This window comes from Salvelinus fontinalis, chromosome 28 (genome assembly GCF_029448725.1).
Source record: "Salvelinus fontinalis isolate EN_2023a chromosome 28, ASM2944872v1, whole genome shotgun sequence".
Lineage (NCBI taxonomy): Eukaryota > Metazoa > Chordata > Actinopteri > Salmoniformes > Salmonidae > Salvelinus > Salvelinus fontinalis.
The window spans coordinates 44,821,426-44,835,663 of NC_074692.1; the positions used below are offsets into that span (position 1 = coordinate 44,821,426).

Sequence of the window (14,238 nt, forward strand, 5' to 3'; positions counted from 1 at the left end):
CTGTAACACAGAATAAAATAAAAGTCCCATCATGGTATAGTGACTGCCCCATTACTGCTTATCACTTAGTAACCATAATGTATTCACATGACTTTACTTTACTAAAATATTTCAGTTGTGTTGATTATATTAGTTTTATTTGATTCCAAGTCATCATCTCATCTCTATAGAGCTGCTGTCTACGCTGTCTGACAAAAATCACTATTTTAGTAGTTCTTCAAAGTAAATAAGGCATTATGACTGCTGAATACCAACTATCAAATCCTTTAGGTCATGTATTTTCAAGTAGAGATACCTCAAAGCAATTGCTCTCTATGTATCCCCTCTTGATTGTGCATTCTTCTGTTCCTTATATAGCAGGCGTGCAAAGGATTATGGTCATTGTAGTTAATAGTACAGAAAACGTGGTTAAACTATGTAGAACTTTGGCCTGTTGGAAACTACAACTCCCTACTACAGGGCATGACCTCTAGAAAATAAATGCAGCACAATGTGCGCATTGAGCTCACAGGAAAAAACCCAGACAAATGGAATTCAAATAATTGAACAAATGTCGATAAATTAGTTGTTTAAAAAACGAAAAATAACAGAGACACTGTCGCTCAGCAGTACTTAATAACATAACAGGGTCAGCCATAATAACTAACTACCAATAACCTCTTATCAAACCACAGGACAGGGTCAGCCATAATAACTAACTACCAATAACCTCTTATCAAACCACAGGACAGGGTCAGCCATAATAACTAACCTCTTATCAAACCACAGGACAGGGTCAGCCATAATAACTACCAATAACCTCTTATCAAACCACAGGACAGGGTCAGCCATAATAACTACCAATAACCTCTTATCAAACCACAGGACAGGGTCAGCCATAATAACTACCAATAACCTCTTATCAAACCACAGGACAGGGTCAGCCATAATAACTACCAATAACCTCTTATCAAACCACAGGACAGGGTCAGCCATAATAACTACCAATAACCTCTTATCAAACCACAGGACAGGGTCAGCCATAATAACTACCAATAACCTCTTATCAAACCACAGGACAGGGTCAGCCATAATAACTACCAATAACCTCTTATCAAACCACAGGACAGGGTCAGCCATAATAACTACCAATAACCTCTTATCAAACCACAGGACAGGGTCAGCCATAATAACTACCAATAACCTCTTATCAAACCACAGGACAGGGTCAGCCATAATAACTACCAATAACCTCTTATCAAACCACAGGACAGGGTCAGCCATAATAACTACCAATAACCTCTTATCAAACCACAGGACAGGGTCAGCAATAATAACTAACCTCTTATCAAACCACAGGACAGGGTCAGCCATAATAACTAACCTCTTATCAAACCACAGGACAGGGTCAGCCATAATAACTACCAATAACCTCTTATCAAACCACAGGACAGGGTCAGCAATAATAACTAACCTCTTATCAAACCACAGGACAGGGTCAGCCATAATAACTAACCTCTTATCAAACCACAGGACAGGGTCAGCCATAATAACTACCAATAACCTCTTATCAAACCACAGGACAGGGTCAGCAATAATAACTAACCTCTTATCAAACCACAGGACAGGGTCAGCCATAATAACTAACCTCTTATCAAACCACAGGACAGGGTCAGCCATAATAACTAACTACCAATAACCTCTTATCAAACCACAGGACGGGGTCAGTAATAATAACTAAATTAACTGGAGCCAGTTCAGAAGGGAAACCAGAGGCATCGGCTGAGATGGCATCAATTAGAGGTTAGTATCAATCACACCGACCTTACTGCTGGTCTATTTCAGCTGACCGGGTCTGATCACTCATCCTGCTGCCGCTTGATGCTACTGTGAACTGGCATCTTGTTCTGCATTGATGCTCCTGTGAACTGGCATCTTGTTCTGCATTGATGCTACTGTGAACTGGCATCTTGTTCTGCATTGATGCTACTGTGAACTGGCATCTTGTTCTGCATTGATGCTACTGTGAACTGGCATCTTGTTCTGCATTGATGCTACTGTGAACTGGCATCTTGTTCTGCATTGATGCTACTGTGAACTGGCATCTTGTTCTGCATTTTAACTAGATGTTTCTCTCTATGTTGCTGTGGTAACTAGATGTTTCTCTCCGTGTTGCTGTGGTAACTAGATGTTTCTCTCTATGCTGCTGTGGTAACTAGATGTTTCTCTCTATGTTGCTGTGGTAACTAGATGTTTCTCTCCGTGCTGCTGTGGTAACTAGATGTTTCTCTCCGTGTTGCTGTGGTAACTAGATGTTTCTCTCTATGTTGCTGTGGTAACTAGATGTTTCTCTCTATGCCGCTGTGTAACTAAACTCAGCAAAAAAAGAAAACGTCCCTTTTTCACGACCCTGTCTTTCAAAGATAATTCTGGGAAATCTGGTGCAGTCCATGAGGAGATGCACTGCAGTACTTAATGCAGCTGGTGGCCACACAAGATACTGACTGTTACTTTTGATTTTGACCCCCCCTTTGTTTAGGGACACATTATTGCATTTCCGTTAGTCACATGTCTGTGGAACTTGTTCAGTTTATGTCTCAGTTGTTGAATCTTGTTATGTTCATACAAATATTTACACATTAAGTTTGCTGAAAATAAACGCAGTTGACAATGAGAGGACCTTTCTGTTTTTGCTGAGTTTAGATGTTTCTATGTTGCTGTGGTAACTAGATGTTTCTCTCTGTGCTGCTGTGGTAACTAGATGTTTCTCTCTATGTTGCTGTGGTACCTAGATGTTTCTCTCCGTGCTGCTGTGGTAACTAGATGTTTCTCTCTATGTTGCTGTGGTAACTAGATGTTTCTCTCTATGTTGCTGTGGTAACTAGATGTTTCTCTTTATGTTGCTGTGGTGAGTAGATGTTTCTCTCTATGTTGCTGTGGTGAGTAGATGTTTCTCTCTGTGCTGCTGTGTAACTACAGTTGAAGTCGGAAGTTTACATACACTTAGGTTGGAGTCATTAAAATTCGTTTTTCAACCACTCCACAAATGTCTTGTTAACAAACTATAGTTTTGGCAAGTCAGTTAGGACATCTACTTTGTGCATGACAAGTAATTTTTTCTAACAATTGTTTACAGGCAGATTATTTAACTTATAATTCACTGTATCACAAATCCAGTGGGTCAGAAGTTTACATACACTAAGTTGACTGTGCCTTTAAACAGCTTGGACAATTCCAGAAAATTATGTCATGGCTTTAGAAGCTTCTGATTGGCTAATTGACATAATTTGAGTCAATTGGAGGTGTAGCTGTGGATGTATTTCAAGGCCTACCATCAAACGCAGTGCCTCCTTGCTTGACATCATGGGAAAATCAAAAGAAATCAGCCAAGATCTCAGAAAACAAATTGTAGACCTCCACAAGTCTGGTTCATCCTTGGGAGCAATTTCCAAATGCCTGAAGATACCCCGTTCATCTGTAAAAACAATAGTACGCAAGAATAAACACCATGGCACCACACAGCCGTCATACTGCTCAGGAAGGAGACGCGTTCTGTCTCCTAGAGATGAACGTACTTTGGTGTGAAAAGTGCAAATCAATCCCAGAACAGCAGCAAAGGACTTTGTGAAGACGCTGGAGGAAACAGGTACAAAAGTATCTATATCCACAGTAAAACGAGTCCTATATCGACATAACCTGAAAGGCCGCTCAGCAAGGAAAAAGCCACCGCTCCAAAACCACCATAAAAAAAGCCAGACTACGGTTTGCAAATGCACATGGGGACAAAGATAGTACGTTTTGGAGAAATGGCCTCTGGTCTGATGAAACAAAAATAGAACTGTTTGGCCATAATGACCATCGTTATGTTTGGAGGAAAAAGGGGGGGGGCTTGCAAGCCAAAGAACACCATCCCAACCGTGAAGCATGGGGGTGGCAGCATCATGTTGTGGGGGTGTTTTTCTGCAGGAGGGACTGGTGCACTTCACAAAATAGATGGCTTCATGAAGAAGGAAAATGTGGATACATTATGTGAATATATTGAAGCAACATCTAAAGACATCCGTCAGGAAGCTAAAGGTTGGTCGCAAATGGGTCTTCCAAATGGACAATGACCCCAAGCATATTTCCAAAGTTGTGGAAAAATGACTTAAAGACAACAAAGTCAAGGTATTGGAGTGGCCATCACAAACCTCTGACCTCAATGCTATAGAAAATTTGTGGGAAGAACAAAAAAATAGTGTGTGCGAGCAAGGAGGCCTACAAACCTGACTCAGGTACACCAGCTCTGTCAGGAGGAATGGGCCAAAATTCACCCAACTTATTGTGGGAAGCTTGTGGAAGGCTACCCGAAACGTCTGACACAAGTTAAACAATTTAAAGGCAACGCTACCAAATACTAATTGAGTGTAACAGTATAACTTTAGTCCGTCCCCTCGCCCTGACCCGGGCGCGAACCAGGGATCCTCTGCACACATCAACAACAGTCACCCACGAAGCATCGTTACCCATCGCTCCACAAAGGCCGCGGCCCTTGCAGAGCAAGGGGAACCACTACTTCAAGGTCTCAAAGCGAGTGACGTCACCGATTGAAACGCTATTAGTGCGCACCACCGCTAACTAGCTAGCCATTTCACGTCCGTTACATATGTAAACTTCTGATCCACTGGGAATGTGATGAAAGAAATAAAAGCTGAAAGAAATAATTCTCTACTATTATTCTGACATTTCACATTCTTAAAATAAAGTGGTGATCCTAACTGACCTAAGACAGGGAATTTTTACTTGGATTAAATGTCAGGAATTGTGACACTGAGTTTAAATGTATTTGGCAAAGGTGTATGTAAACTTCTGACTTCACCTGTATCTAAACAGTGCTCTGGCATAAGGTTCTTCTGTTTTGGGGGATTGGTATGGCTCACTGTCTGTAGGCTATTTTATATTGATGCCTTGCTTCAGCAGTGATCTACCCTGAAGGAGCAGAGCCTATATCACCACGACTTGCATTATAAACTGCGAGGGAATCCTCCTGGCTAGGTGAATGTGACGACCCATACCTGATGAAGCTGGCTAGGTTAAAGTGACGACCCATACCTGATGAAGCTGGCTAGGTGAATGTGACGACCCTTACCTGATGAAGCTGGCTAGGTGAATGTGACAACCCATACCTGATGATGCTGGCTAGGTTAAAGTGACGACCCATACCTGATGATGCTGGCTAGGTGAATGTGACGACCCATACCTGATGAAGCTGGCTAGGTTAAAGTGACGACCCTTACCTGATGAAGCTGGCTAGGTGAATGTGACGACCCATACCTGATGAAGCTGGCTAGGTGAATGTGACGACCCATACCTGATGAAGCTGGCTAGGTTAAAGTGACGACCCATACCTGATGATGCTGGCTAGGTTAAAGTGACGACCCTTACCTGATGAAGCTGGCTAGGTGAATGTGACGACCCATACCTGATGAAGCTGGCTAAGTTAAAGTGACGACCCTTACCTGATGAAGCTGGCTAGGTGAATGTGACGACCCATACCTGATGAAGCTGGCTAGGTGAATGTGACGACCCATACCTGATGATGCTGGCTAGGTTAAAGTGACGACCCTTACCTGATGAAGCTGGCTAGGTGAATGTGACGACCCATACCTGATGAAGCTGGCTAAGTTAAAGTGACGACCCTTACCTGATGAAGCTGGCTAAGTTAAAGTGACGACCCTTACCTGATGAAGCTGGCTAGGTAAAGTGACGACCCTTACCTGATGAAGCTGGCTAGGTTAAAGTGACGACCCTTACCTGATGAAGCTGGCTATGTTAAAGTGACGACCCTTACCTGATGAAGCTGGCTAGGTTAAAGTGACGACCCTTACCTGATGAAGCTGGCTAGGTTAAAGTGACGACCCTTACCTGATGAAGATGGCTAGGTTAAAGTGACGACCCTTACCTGATAAAGCTGGCTATGTAAACGTGAGTGAAGGTAGCCATCAGATACTGACAGTCGAAGCGATCCATGATGCCCCCGTGACCAGGGATGGTGTCTGCAAAGTCCTGACAAGAGAGAGAGAAGTTATTACAGAGATCGTCCTGAGAGCGAAATAAGTTATTACAGAGATGGTCCTGAGAGCGAGATAAGTTATTACAGAGAATTCACAGATTGTGTCTTTTAAGGTATCCATGGAAATCAACCTACGCAAATATTGATCTAAATAAACAAACAGTGAAGCGTGGCCGGCCTGTGTGTTCTCACTTTGATCTGGAACGCTCGTTTGAAGCCGCTGGCGAAGAATCCTCCAAAGGGACCAATCAGAGAGGCGAAGGTGGAGAGCACCACACTGTGGATCTGATACGGGTACAGGTTCACCGTTTTCTGTAGAGACGTACACACACGTTATTTAGGGTTTTCCGATTGGACTCACTATAACAAGTACCACTATGTATTGGGCATCAGCTAATTAGTAAATGGTCTGAACAATATAGTAAATACAACTCAGTATTGACCCTGTCTGGAACACACGACAAAAGACTCTCTCTCTCTCGGTCTCTGATCCTCACCAGACCAGTAACAGACTCTCTCTCTCTCTGTCTCTCATCCTCACCAGACCAGTAACAGACTCTCTCTGTCTCTCATCCTCACCAGACCAGTAACAGACTCTCTCTGTCTCTCATCCGTAACAGACTCTCTCTGTCTCTCATCCTCACCAGACCAGTAACAGACTCTCTCTCTCATTCTCACCAGACCAGTAACAGACCAGTCTGCCTGTCTAGAACACATGACAACAGACTCTCGGTCTCTCATCCTCACCAGACCAGTAACAGACCAGTCTGCCTGTTAATGTCTAAGCCATCTAGGAGCACATGAAAGCCATATTTTGAATTCTTCAAACTGGTGATTTCTGGGAACGTTTCAGGAATTTCCTTACCCATTTGAGGATGTTCTGGACAACGAAGGGAAATGTGTACTGTTGCATCACAAAGATGTCCGAGGGTTCACAGTCCGCGGTGAAACGGTCGTTGTACTCCACAGGACATACAAAGTACTGGAACTGAGCTAGCAGGTAGGCCAGCTAGGAGAAACACAGCAGAGGGAGCATCAATGAGGATGTCACTTTATTTCCGTGCTCTAAATGTAAAAAGGTACTGCCACCACTATCGTCTTAACTTTACAGCGCTGTAGTACTCACGATGAAGCCACAGACCAGGGTCCCAAAGAAGCCTCCTATAAACCCCTCCCACGTCTTCTTAGGAGACAGCTGGAAGAAAATAAAAAAATATATACATTGAATTTGGAACGTGTTAGGGCCCAATTATTCTCTCTCTTTCTAAGTCTTTTTAAATTCATGAAATATATATATTTTTATTGCAATTCCACTTCCTGAACTGGGAGTATAGAAACTGAATTGAGAGTTGAGTGGAGACAGTAACCGTGTTTCACACGGGGAACGACATAGCGTTTCACACAGGGGAACGACATAGCGTTTCACACAGGGGAACGACATAGCGTTTCACACAGGGGAACGACATAGCGTTTCACACAGGGGAACGACATAGCGTTTCACACAGGGGAACGACATAGCGTTTCACACAGGGGAACGACATAGCGTTTCACACTGGGAACGACATAGCGTTTCACACAGGGGAACGACATAGCGTTTCACACTGGGGAACGACATAGCGTTTCACACAGGGGAACGACATAGCGTTTCACACAGGGGAACGACATAGCGTTTCACACAGGGGAACGACATAGCGTTTCACACAGGGGAACGACATAGCGTTTCACACAGGGGAACGACATAGCGTTTCACACAGGGGAACGACATAGCGTTTCACACAGGGGAACGACATAGCGTTTCACACAGGGGAACGACATAGCGTTTCACACAGGGGAACGACATAGCGTTTCACACAGGGGAACGACATAGCGTTTCACACAGGGGAACGACATAGCGTTTCACACAGGGGAACGACATAGCGTTTCACACAGGGGAACGACATAGCGTTTCACACAGGGGAACGACATAGCGTTTCACACAGGGGAACGACATAGCGTTTCACACAGGGGAACGACATAGCGTTTCACACAGGGGAACGACATAGCGTTTCACACAGGGGAACGACATAGCGTTTCACACAGGGGAACGACATAGCGTTTCACACAGGGGAACGACATAGCGTTTCACACAGGGGAACGACATAGCGTTTCACACAGGGGAACGACATAGCGTTTCACACAGGGGAACGACATAGCGTTTCACACAGGGGAACGACATAGCGTTTCACACAGGGGAACGACATAGCGTTTCACACAGGGGAACGACATAGCGTTTCACACAGGGGAACGACATAGCGTTTCACACGGGGAACGACATAGCGTTTCACACGGGGAACGACATAGCGTTTCACACGGGGAACGACATAGCGTTTCACACGGGGAACGACATAGCGTTTCACACGGGGAACGACAGTACCCAGCCTGTCCTGGCCTTGCCTCAGTGTGCCAACCCTAACCCCAAGCCACATGTGACTCATCTTCACTGGGAAAGAAGAAGGTCATGCATCTGTCCTGCAGCCATACTGAGAATCACTGCGTGTGGGTGGAGGGGTTGGGTTGTATTAAGCAAAAAAAAGACTCATTGCAAGAATGTCCAATAAAGTCGTCTTCTTCTTGGTTTTAGGAGCTCCTCTTCATGTATTGACTGGGATTCGGGTGGAATTGGGCCCAAAGTAACCCTGGTACAAACATGTAATATATTTAAGCAATAGGGAATCTCGGGGCTTTGTGGTATTATATGGCCAATATACCACGGCTAAGGGCTGTTCTTGGCACAATGACTGGATACAGTCATTAGCCGTGGTATATTTGGCCATATACCACAAAGTCCCCAGATGCCTTATTGCTATTATAACTGGCTACCAACCTAATTACAGCAGTACAAGGAAATGATCTGTCACACCCGTGGTATACGGTCTGAAATAGCAACGGGTGTCAGCCAATCAGCATTCAGGGCTCAAACCACCCAGCTTATAATATATGATAATATATCATAATATAAGTGTACCTTAATGAGTGGCGTTCTGCCAAAGAAGAAACCAAACAGGTAGGCCATTATGTCATTGCATATCACTATGGAGATGGGGACGATGAACCTGGAAAACAACATTCAAGATGTAAACATTGTCAAAGATTTGGAAAAACTGTTTAGCGGTTATAGACACCGCTTATATACAGATTGAATATACAGAGCCACTATCGTAACTACCGCCCTACCGTACCAGCCAGGCTACCGCCCTACCGTAACATACCAGGCAGGCTACCGCCCTACCGCAACATACCTGGTAGGCTACCGCCCTACCGCAACATACCTGGTAGGCTACCGCCCTACCGCAACATACCTGGTAGGCTACCGCCCTACCGTAACATACCTGGCAGGCTACCGCCCTACCGTAACATACCTGGCAGGCTACCGCCCTACCGTAACATACCTGGCAGGCTACCGCCCTACCGTAACATACCTGGTAGGCTACCGCCCTACCCTAACATACCTGGCAGGCTACCGCCCTACCGTAACATACCTGGCAGGCTACCGCCCTACCGTAACATACCTGGCAGGCTACCGCCCTACCGTAACATACCTGGCAGGCTACCGCCCTACCGTAACACACCTGGCAGGCTACCGCCCTACCGTAACATACCTGGCAGGCTACCGCCCTACCGTAACATACCTGGCAGGCTACCGCCCTACCGTAACATACCTGGCAGGCTACCGCCCTACCGTAACATACCTGGCAGGCTACCGCCCTACCGTAACATACCTGGCAGGCTACCGCCCTACCGTAACATACCTGGCAGGCTACCGCCCTACCGTAACATACCTGGCAGGCTACCGCCCTACCGTAACATACCTGGCAGGCTACCGCCCTACCGTAACATACCTGGCAGGCTACCGCCCTACCGTAACATACCTGGCAGGCTACCGCCCTACCGTAACATACCTGGTAGGCTACCGCTACATACTTGGTAGGCTACCGCCCTACCGTAACATACTTGGTAGGCTACCGCCCTACCGTAACATACCTGGTAGACTACCGTCCTACCGTAACATACTTGGTAGGCTACCGCCCTGCCGTAACATACCTGGCAGGCTACCGCCCTACCGTAACATACCTGGTAGACTACCGCCCCTACCGTAACATACCTGGCAGGCTACCGCCCTACCGTAACATACCTGGTAGGCTACCGCTACATACCTGGCAGGCTACCGCCCTACCGTAACATACCTGGTAGGCTACCGCCCTACCGTAACATACCTGGTAGGCTACCGTAACATACCTGGTAGACTACCGCTCTACCGTAACATACCTGGTAGGCTACCGCCCTACCGTAACATACCTGGTAGACTACCGCCCCTACCGTAACATACCTGGCAGGCTACCGCCCTACCGTAACATACCTGGTAGGCTACCGCTACATACCTGGCAGGCTACCGCCCTACCGTAACATACCTGGCAGGCTACCGTCCTACCGTAACATACCTGGTAGGCTACCGCCCTACCGTAACATACCTGGTAGGCTACCGCCCTACCGTAACATACCTGGTAGGCTAGCGCTACATACTTGGTAGGCTACCGCCCTACCGTAACATACTTGGTAGGCTACCGCCCTACCGTAACATACCTGGTAGACTACCGTCCTACCGTAACATACATGGTAGGCTACCGCCCTACCGTAACATACCTGGTAGGCTACCGCCCTACCGTAACATACCTGGTAGGCTACCGCCCTACCGTAACATACCTGGTAGGCTACCGCTACATACCTGGCAGGCTACCGCCCTACCGTAACATACCTGGTAGGCTACCGCCCTACCATAACATACCTGGTAGGCTACCGTAACATACCTGGTAGACTACCGCCCTACCGTAACATACCTGGTAGGCTACCGCCCTACCGTAACATACCTGGCAGGCTACCGCCCTACCATAACATACCTGGTAGGCTACCGCCCTACCGTAACATACCTGGCAGGCTACCGCCCTACCATAACATACCTGGTAGGCTACCGCCCTACCGTAACATACCTGGTAGACTACTGCTTTGCACCCCATGACAAAATGTGTAGAATTGCAGGAAATAAGCTTTAAACGTGCAACATTCTCTTCACCAACAAGATAGGTTTGAACAGTTTGTGTCATGAACAGTGGCACGAGCTGGGGGCGGGGGGGAGCGGGTGTTCCCCAATGCTGGAATGTTGGTCCGGGCAGTGTTTTAACGTCACACTAAAATCTACTCTGGGGCTGAGAGTTTATTTAGGATTAAAGCAGGATTCTTAGGACCTTTTCTGAGATGTTTCTTTGTGGAACCGGGCCCTGGTCTGTCTGGGCGCGATGTTTCTTTGTGACCAGAAACACTGATGCTGTGTCAAGGTTCTACGCTGACCTTTTTTTAAACAAGGAGCATGTGCGCTGACCTAAGTTGGAAAATGTAGGCGTACAATGACAAATATTTGGCGTAATAAAGCTACAATCTGGTGCACTGGGGCTCCTAAATAAAAAATGACAGGTCGCACAGCAAAATATTTATTAAGTAAAATGGTCGCACTGTAGAGCCCTGTGTGTGTGTGTGTGTTTCTTACCAGATCATTCCTTCAAACAGGTTCTGAATGACTAAGTGAGACTGTGTCACCACGATCAGGAGGGTTACATGGGTCCACGCAAACTGGAGGGGTAAACCACACACACACACACACACACACACACACACACACACACACACACACACACACACACACACACACACACACACACACACACACACACACGTTAGTGGTGGGGAATGAGTACAGAGAGAAGTATACAGACATGCTACAGATCTACAGTACCTCGATATAGTCAGTCCACTACTACTGACATCTACCACATTAATGACACAATGCTAGGCGGATGAAGATGCCTTTTACAAAGCAGGCTAGCAATGTGTGTGTGTGAGACGCACTGTAAATATAACACATAGCTGATCCTTTACGTTAAAAAGACACAGAGGTGATGGATAGAAACATTCAAATACAACATATTTGTGGAGGTCTGTGTGTGAGGGTAGAAAAACAAGCTATGCTGTAATCTAGAATGTTCTCTTGGGCCAGACCTAGTATAGTACAGCTGGTTCTACTGGCTACGTTTCAAACAGCATCCTACTCCCTTTGTAGTCAACTACTTTTTAATAAACCGTAACAGAGTGGTAAAACGTAGTGCACTACATTGGGAATAGTGTGCCATTTGTTAAGTAGCCTGGTTACCATTCTGTTTGTGCCATCATGCCACTCCATATATACAAGGAGGTGGAATGTTAGCACAAACAGTTCTGGTGCCCAGGCTATGCAGCGTGGTGGATGGTATGCAGTATGGTGGATGGTATGCAGTGTGCAGTATGGTGGATGGTATGCAGTGTGGTGGATGGTATGCAGCGCGGTGGATGGTATGCAGCGCGGTGGATGGTATGCAGTGTGGTGGATGGTATGCAGTGTGCAGTATGGTGGATGGTATGCAGGGTGCAGTATGGTGGATGGTATGCAGGGTGCAGTATGGTGGATGGTATGCAGTGTGCAGTATGGTGGATGGTATGCAGTGTGCAGTATGGTGGATGGTATGCAGTGTGCAGTATGGTGGATGGTATGCAGTGTGCAGTATGGTGGATGGTATGCAGTGTGCAGTATGGTGGATGGTATGCAGTGTGCAGTATGGTGGATGGTATGCAGTGTGCAGTATGGTGGATGGTATGCAGTGTGCAGTATGGTGGATGGTATGCAGTGTGCAGTATGGTGGATGGTATGCAGTGTGCAGTATGGTGGATGGTATGCAGTGTGCAGTATGGTGGATGGTATGCAGTGTGCAGTATGGTGGATGGTATGCAGTGTGCAGTATGGTGGATGGTATGCAGGGTGCAGTATGGTGGATGGTATGCAGTGTGCAGTATGGTGGATGGTATGCAGGGTGCAGTATGGTGGATGGTATGCAGGGTGCAGTATGGTGGATGGTATGCAGGGTGCAGTATGGTGGATGGTATGCAGTGTGCAGTATGGTGGATGGTATGCAGTGTGCAGTATGGTGGATGGTATGCAGTGTGCAGTATGGTGGATGGTATGCAGTGTGCAGTACGGTGGATGGTATGCAGTGTGCAGTACGGTGGATGGTATGCAGGGTGCAGTACGGTGGATGGTATGCAGTGTGCAGTACGGTGGATGGTATGCAGTGTGCAGTACGGTGGATGGTATGCAGTGTGCAGTACGGTGGATGGTATGCAGGGTGCAGTACGGTGGATGGTATGCAGGGTGCAGTACGGTGGATGGTATGCAGTGTGCAGTATGGTGGATGGTATGCAGTGTGCAGTATGGTGGATGGTATGCAGTGTGCAGTATGGTGGATGGTATGCAGTGTGCAGTATGGTGAATGGTATGCAGTGTGCAGTATGGTGGATGGTATGCAGCATGCAGTATGGTGGATGGTATGCAGTATGGTGAATGGTATGTAGTGTGCAGTATGGTGGATGGTATGCAGGGTGGTGGATGGTATGCAGTATGGTGAATGGTATGCAGTGTGCAGTATGGTGGATGGTATGTAGTGTGCAGTATGGTGGATGGTATGAGGTACGGTGAATGGTATGCAGTGTGCAGTACGGTGGATGGTATGCGTGTGCAGTATGGTGGATGGTATGCAGTATGGTGAATGGTATGCAGTGTGCAGTATGGTGGATGGTATGCAGTGTGGTGGATGGTATGCAGTGTGCAGTACGGTGGATGGTATGCAGTGTGGTGGATGGTATGCAGTGTGGTGGATGGTATGCGTGTGCAGTATGGTGGATGGTATGCAGTATGGTGAATGGTATGCAGTGTGCAGTATGGTGGATGGTATGCAGTGTGGTGGATGGTATGCAGTATGGTGAATGGTATGCAGTGTGCAGTATGGTGGATGGTATGTAGTGTGCAGTATGGTGGATGGTATGCAGTGCGGTGAATGGTATGCAGTGTGCAGTATGGTGGATGGTATGTAGTGTGCAGTATGGTGGATGCTATGCAGTACGGTGAATGGTATGCAGTGTGCAGTACGGTGGATGGTATGCAGTGTGGTGGATGGTATGCAGTGTGCAGTACGGTGGATGGTATGCAGTATGGTGGATGGTATGCAGTGTGGTGGATGGTATGCAGTACGGTGTATGGTATGCAGTGTGCAGTACGGTGTATGGTATGCAGTGTGCAGTACGGTGTATGG

The 14,238-nt window shown here is 46.7% G+C and overlaps 1 protein-coding gene across 4 annotated transcripts in view; it reads right to left on the reverse strand.

Annotated features, from left to right (window-relative positions):
* The window catches only part of cds1 (CDP-diacylglycerol synthase (phosphatidate cytidylyltransferase) 1), a 58,001-nt gene that overhangs the window by 5,424 nt on the left and 38,339 nt on the right, over positions 1-14,238 (reverse strand). For all 4 annotated transcript variants that reach the window (XM_055887853.1, XM_055887852.1, XM_055887855.1 and 1 more), the window contains 6 exons: positions 11,610-11,692; positions 9,036-9,123; positions 7,158-7,226; positions 6,897-7,040; positions 6,224-6,343; positions 5,921-6,024 (listed from right to left, as the gene is read on the reverse strand). In XM_055887853.1, coding sequence (XP_055743828.1) covers positions 5,921-6,024; positions 6,224-6,343; positions 6,897-7,040; positions 7,158-7,226; positions 9,036-9,123; positions 11,610-11,692 — 608 coding nt within the window. The remainder of the gene's footprint in view (positions 1-5,920; positions 6,025-6,223; positions 6,344-6,896; positions 7,041-7,157; positions 7,227-9,035; positions 9,124-11,609; positions 11,693-14,238) is intronic.